General features: G+C 42.9%; 1 protein-coding gene across 1 annotated transcript; it reads right to left on the bottom strand.

Moving 5' to 3' along the window:
* Nucleotides 1-404: 404 nt before the first annotated feature.
* Nucleotides 405-6,952, bottom strand: LOC121845400 (neuronal acetylcholine receptor subunit alpha-3-like; the record flags this gene model as incomplete). Its single annotated transcript, XM_042316680.1, has 2 exons — nucleotides 405-1,798; nucleotides 6,686-6,952. Coding segments are annotated over 2 exons (393 nt in total), but the record flags the coding sequence as incomplete, so codon positions are not given.
* Between the last annotated feature and the right edge of the window lie 154 nt (nucleotides 6,953-7,106).

The following is a 7,106-nucleotide window of genomic DNA, read 5'->3' as shown; positions in this document are numbered from 1 at the left end:
CTGCAACAGTCTATAAACAGACACCATACTGCTACAGTATAGCTACAGTATGTAAACAGACACCATACTGCTACAGTCTATAAACAGACACCTTACTGCTACAGTCTATAAACAGACACCATACTGCAACAGTCTATAAACAGACACCATAGTGCTACAGTCTATAAACAGACACCTTACTGCTACAGTATATAAACAGACACCATACTGCAACAGTCTATAAACAGACACCATACTGCTACAGTATATAAACAGACACCATACTTCTACAGTCTAGCTACAGTCTATAAACAGACACCATACTGCAACAGTCTATAAACAGACACCATACTGCAACAGTCTATAAACAGACACCATACTGCAACAGTCTTTAAACAGTACAGATCAGTGAGATGCTTTTCATATTTTGGGAGAAATATTGCATTTATTCCAAATCCATAAAGTAGTGCATCCATACTATACAGAAAGCAGGAGACATCGGTACCAAAGTGACAGTCACTTGAGTGCGAGGTGTGCATTGCTAATGAAACGTACCAAAGTGACAGTCACTTGAGTGCGAGGTGTGCATTGCTAATGAAACGTACCAAAGTGACAGTCACTTGAGTGCGAGGTGTGCATTGCTAATGAAACGTACCAAAGTGACAGTCACTTGAGTGCGAGGTGTGCATTGCTAATGAAACAAACAACCAAAAGCCTTAATGCGTTGGATTAATGACAATAACCATACAAAAAAAACTGTTATCCTAAAATCTGACAGTACTGTATAGTAATATAATTATAATTATTATAGAATTGTCTTATAGTAATTATATATAGATGCGGTGGCCCTGGTCACCCATTGGCAGCATCCCAAATGGCACCCTATTCCCTATATAGTGCACTATTTGTGACCAGGGCCCATAGTGCTGCCCACAGGGCTCTGTCAAAAGCAATGCACTATGTAAGGTATAGGGTGCCAATTGGGAAGCAGCCATTCTAAATCCATCATGCATGATCTACGTATTGTATTTCAGGAGATCGTTGAATCCAGAAATTTAATAAAAAAGAATGAATAAAAAACAAATTAATAGTCATGGAATCGGATGATAGAAATCCCTTAGAATAATTAATATCTGTTTAGAAGAGGAAGCTGCTATTTCTGGATGGAAACCGTTCAGGCTAAGTTAATCCAGCACGTATTTACAGAGGCCTTGCCAATTATACCTTCTAGAACATTGATAAGAACAGCGTCATTGTCGTGTTCTAAATCACATGGATGGATTTTAATCGCCTGACATGCAAGAACGGGATTTCTGATTGGTTGGTTGTAGTTTTTTTTACAAGAATGCACTGTGTCATGTCAATCTGATTGGTTGAGACACAATAGCACAATAACCGAGATTGGTTCACGACAGAAACCTGATTTATGTGATTGGTAATTGGTTATGACTCACATCCAGCGACTCTGATTGGTTCTTGGTTCTAACTCATACCCGGCGACTCCGATTGGTGACTGTTGATTGGTTCTTGCTGTCTACAATATATACCGTATGATTGTGTCATTTATTTATTTAGAATTTTCAACACAAAGCCAACAAGTCCATTTGGTGGCGATGGACTGACAACACTGGTTGGTGACTGGTCGACACGTGGAGGCAGCCGGTGGTGTCAGTGAGCCCTTATTGGTTCTGGGTTATGACAGGAAGCCAATGACAGGCTGCAGGAAGAGGCCGAGGGTTCCGAGGATGCACACTGTCACAAACACCCACAGGAAGATTCTGTCTATCACCATGGCAACGTACTTCCAATCATCCTCCACCTGAGAGAGAGGGATGGATGGAGGGATGAAGGGAGGGAGAGAGGGAGAGAGAGATGGATGGATGGAGGGATGAAGGGAGGGAGAGAGGGAGAGAGAGAGGGATGGATGGAGGGATGAAGGGAGGGAGAGAGGGAGAGAGAGATGGATGGATGGAGGGATGAAGGGAGGGAGAGAGGGAGAGAGAAAGGGATGGATGGAGGGATGAAGGGAGGGAGAGAGAGAGGGATGGATGGAGGGATGAAGGGAGGGAGAGAGGGAGAGAGAGAGGGATGGATGGAGGGATGAAGGGAGGGAGAGAGGGAGAGAGAGATGGATGGATGGATGGAGGGATGAAGGGAGGGAGAGAGGGAGAGAGAGATGGATGGATGGATGGAGGGATGAAGGGAGGGAGAGAGGGAGAGAGAGATGGATGGATGGAGGGATGAAGGGAGGGAGAGAGGGAGAGAGAGATGGATGGATGGATGGAGGGATGAAGGGAGGGAGAGAGGGAGAGAGAGAGAGGGATGGATGGAGAGGCAGCGATGAAAAGGAGAAAAGGACATGATTTTGGACCATGAAGGAAGGAGGAGGGTTGGGTAAAAAGTGAGGATGAGAAGAAAGAAAGAAAGGAAAAACTGAGTTGACTACTTGTGGAAACATCCCCTTACTATAACTGACAGATAGAACATTAGTATGTTAATGGTATTCATCAGTGTCAGAATCACACACACACACACACACACACACACACACACACACACACACACAGACACACACACACACACACACACACACACACACACACACACACACACACACACACACACACACACACACACACACACACACACACACACACACACACACACACACATACACACACACACACACACACACACACACACACACACACACACACACACACACACACACACACACACACACACACACACACACACACACACACACACACACACACACACACACACACACACACACACACACACACACACACAGGCAGCCTGACAAAGCTGATTGAGAAGAGAAGTACTTTACATATCAAAGACAGCTTTCCCCCCAAGGGGAGAGTTCAACCTCAGAAGACAACACAAAGAACAAGGGACTTATTTTTCACTAAACTATTTTCTCTTGTATTGTCCAGAGAGAGAACTTTTTAAACTCATTAGAGATATGAAACAGTGTTCCATCCAACAATGCTCCACTTGGTTGATATTATAAACAAAGGAGTATCTCAGCCTGTCTCAGCTTCCAGTATTTATGCTGCAGTAGTCGGGGGCTAGGGTCAGTTTGTTATATCTGGAGTACTTCTCCTGTCCTATCCGGTGTCCTGTGTGAATTTACAGTTTTTTTCGATTGCTAAACGACAGTGGGCACAACTGGAGTCACATGTGCAAAACTCTAACTACAGTCTGCACTACCAACAGTCACCTGAGCTAAACAGTTCACATCACCTGCAAAACTCATTCCAAGCAACACAACTCTTAACACATGGCTCAAAACACGCTCAGTGCAGCCAAACACTATGCACAACCCTCACTGAGATAACACACACTGTCACTCAGAACACACTGAGAGTAAAAACACTAGCATCAAACACCAATACAGAAAATACAAACTCTTCATCTTTACAGTTTGAACAATTTCAGTGACTTCATACAAAGTAATATTTTCTTCAAAGAAAAGAGTGACATTCTTTCACATGATTTATTAAATTTTTTAGAACATAACAATTCTTTAAGGTAAATGAAAATTAGCAGTTTGCTTCAATAGTCTGTAGTAATTTACGGAATTACAGTAATGAGAAAAAAAGAAACTAAAAGTACATACTGTAATTCGAACAAATAATTGAGGGGCTAATCCTGCCTCTCTCTAGCATCAGGCCACAGGTTTTCTTCAACATCACATCTAATGTTTTCTCTTGCCATGCACCTGGGGAAGAACCTTCTGGAGTGCCTTATCCATCCCTGGCAGTCCTCTGGACTCGTGTCCTCACATCCGGCACGCATGGCTTCCAAAAGAGACATTTGGTCATGTGGGTGGTGACCAAACACTTTCCACCTCCAGGCAGAGAAAACTCCTCTATTGGGTTGAGGAAGGGTGAAAATGCAGGCAGGTACAAAACCATAAATCTGTGATGTGCTGCAAACCAATCTGTGACAGCTGCAGAGTGGTGAAAAGCAACGTTATCGCAAACTATGACAAAAACTTGGGGGTTTCTTACTGGCTCCCCTGTTCTGCTGGCACTAGCTGAGCATAGAGCTGTTCTAGGAAAGCTATAAGCCTTTCTGTGTTGTATGGGCCAATGAGTGGTGTGTTGAGAAGCAAACCATCATTGGCCATTGCAGCACACATGGTGATATTTCCCCCCTTTGGCCTGGAACCTCCACAGTGGCCCTTTGACCTATAACATTCCTTCCTCTGCGCCGTGTTTTGGCAAGGTTAAATCCAGCTTCATTGATAAATACATATGAATGTGGTCTTTCCAGTGCTTCCACCTCCATTACTCTCTGAAAAACAGTAAGTGCACAGTTTTACTGTAGAAATGCTAGTGTTTTTTTTTACTGTAAATATTTTGTATAGCTGTGTACGTAACCTCAGACGTCTTAACTGGACATATTGGTATCTTTGCTCTTTTACCCGTTCACTGTTTCTCTCGAACGGTACAGTGTATAACTGTTTCATTGTAACTTGGTGTTTCTTTAGGACTCGAGCAATAGTTGTTGTGCTGACAGAATTAACATTTTCAAATATATCATTATCAGCCAGCACTCTATCTTGAATCTCCCGCAGTTTTATTGCATTGTTGACAACAACCATGTCAACAATAGCATTTTCCTGCGCATCTGAAAATATTTTTCCTCTTCCCCTGTTGGGGGTAGCCTTTGGGTCCTGTTGTAAAAATATATTTTACAGTCAAACTTACTGTAATATATATCTGTGTAAATATTCTATAATTGCAATACAAAATAGATTCCTGTAATGTTTTCATTTACTGTAAGGATGTAACTCTCACCTGTTTGCATGATGGAAAATTTGCATTACAGATGCCACTGTGGATCTTTGCAGATTGGGTTGCACCCTCAACCCATCTCTCAATGAGAGACCATGGTTCACGACATGGTCTATAAGTGTAGCCCTTATTTCATCTGAAATAACAGCTCTTTGCCTTCTTTGTCTTCCTCCACGCATCCGCCCTCTCCCTGCCACCCTTCTCCCTCCACGAACCCATCTTCCTTGTTCCATTTCCAAAATGAGTCTTTCTGAGCTCTACCTATATATACTGTAATATGTGTGTGTGTTCACTAACAAGTCTAAAACAAGACACCTGCTTAGCCTTTCAGCTGAAATTGCAATCAGCAGTGTTTGAAAGGCACAAGGCTGAAATCTATTCCGTTTTGAATGTGTGGTTCACAGTTTTGACAGCAGTGTGTTAGCATTTGAACAAAGTGCTGTAAATCCACAGTGTTGTGCAGGTTGTGGTTAAAGTCATGGGATAAGTGTGTAGAGTTTTGAAAACTGTGTTCAAGCAATGAAAAACGAACTAGAGTTTGGTCCACATGAACTGCTGCTGTGCAGACTGTAGTTAGACTTTTGCACATGTGACTCCAGTTGTGTCCACTGTCGTTTAGCAATCGAAAAAACTGTAAGTGTGCCCTCTCTAATTCTCTCTTTCTCTCTTTCTTTCTCTCTCTCGGAGGACCTGAGCCCTAGGACCATGCCTCAGGACTACCTGACATGATGACTCCTTGCTGTCCCCAGTCCACCTGGCTATGCTGCTGCTCCAGTTTCAACTGTTCTGCCTGTGATTATTATTATTTGACCATGCTGGTCATTTATGAACATTTGAACATCTTGGCCATGTTCTGTTATAATCTCCACCCGGCACAGCCAGAAGAGGACTGGCCACCCCACATAGCCTGGTTCCTCTTTAGGTTTCTTCCTAGGTTTTGGCCTTTCTAGGGAGTTTTTCCTAGCCACCGTGCTTCTACACCTGCATTGCTTGCTGTTAGGGGTTTTAGGCTGGGTTTCTGAACAGCACTTTGAGATATCAGCTGATGTACGAAGGGCTATATAAAATAAATTTGAAATTGAATTTGAGTATCAACAAACAATGGGTGAGCATCCTGAAAAGCAGAGTAGCGAACATGATCTTTGTTATGAAGACCCAGTGCGAGAGAAAACTATTCCTTCAATGTACGCTAACAGAGCTTTGTATGGGCTAACTGTACACACCTTCTTGGCCTTGGTTAAAGCTAAAGCTTTTTATTGTTAGCCGAAGCTTAAGCTTTTTGTTGTTTGCCTAAATTAAATATATTTCTATATTGTGCGCTAATGAAGCGAACATATACTGTACGCTAATGCTTGCCCCCACCCAGTCACATTGTTGACCTTGTCGTTAGTGGAAGATATTTGTTGTTAGCCGAAGTTAAACCTATTTCTCCATTACACGCTAATAAAGCTGATGGTAGCAGCTAATGCTAGCCCACCCACTCACCTCTTTGGCATTTTAAAGCGATTTGTTTTTAGTCAAAGCTGAACCTATTTCCCCATTGTGCGCTAACAAAGCTAACATATACACCAATTCTAGTCCACCCTATAACCTATTTGGCCTTGGTTTTTAGCTGTATTGTAAGAGTTCTCTGAATAAACGCATGTGCTCAATGACAGACAAAATCTCGCTCACCTCTTTGGCCTGATAAAGCTAAAGTTAGTTGGTGTTTACCCAAAGTTAAACCTACTGTATTTCTCCATTGAACTTCAACAAAGCTAACTTGCAGGCCCACCCACTCACCTCTTTGGCCTTGTTGAAGGTAAAGCTAGTTGGTGTTAATTAAGCTAGACCTAATGCATTTCTCCATTGCAGGCTAACACTAGCTTGCCACTCACCTCTTTGGCCTTGTTGCGGCTCCTCATGTTCTCGGCGATGTACTTGACGCTCTCGATGGCCTGTTTAATCTCCGGGGACAGGACGGAGAAGGCCACCACCGTGTTGATGCTCTGAGGACTCAGCTGGCGGCTCAGTTTCCCCGGATCTGTTGTCTCTAGGGTCTCCTTCCCATGTTGGCAGGGGCAAGGGCACTTCTTTCCCCCTCTTTCTCCACATCCTCCCTCAGTCAGTTTGTTGTCTCCGAACTCCAGGCAGTTCCCTCCCTGCTGGGAATTGAAGAGAATGGAATGGAATGGAATGGAAAAGAATAGAGTAGAATAGAATAGAGTAGAATAGAATGCAATGGAATGGGAAAGAATTGAGAAGAATAGAATAGAGTAGAATAGAATAGAGTAGAATAGAATAGAGTAGAATAGAATA

This window comes from Oncorhynchus tshawytscha, unplaced genomic scaffold, assembly GCF_018296145.1.
Source record: "Oncorhynchus tshawytscha isolate Ot180627B unplaced genomic scaffold, Otsh_v2.0 Un_contig_1538_pilon_pilon, whole genome shotgun sequence".
NCBI lineage: Eukaryota > Metazoa > Chordata > Actinopteri > Salmoniformes > Salmonidae > Oncorhynchus > Oncorhynchus tshawytscha.
This window is presented reverse-complemented; position numbering and strand designations above follow the sequence as displayed.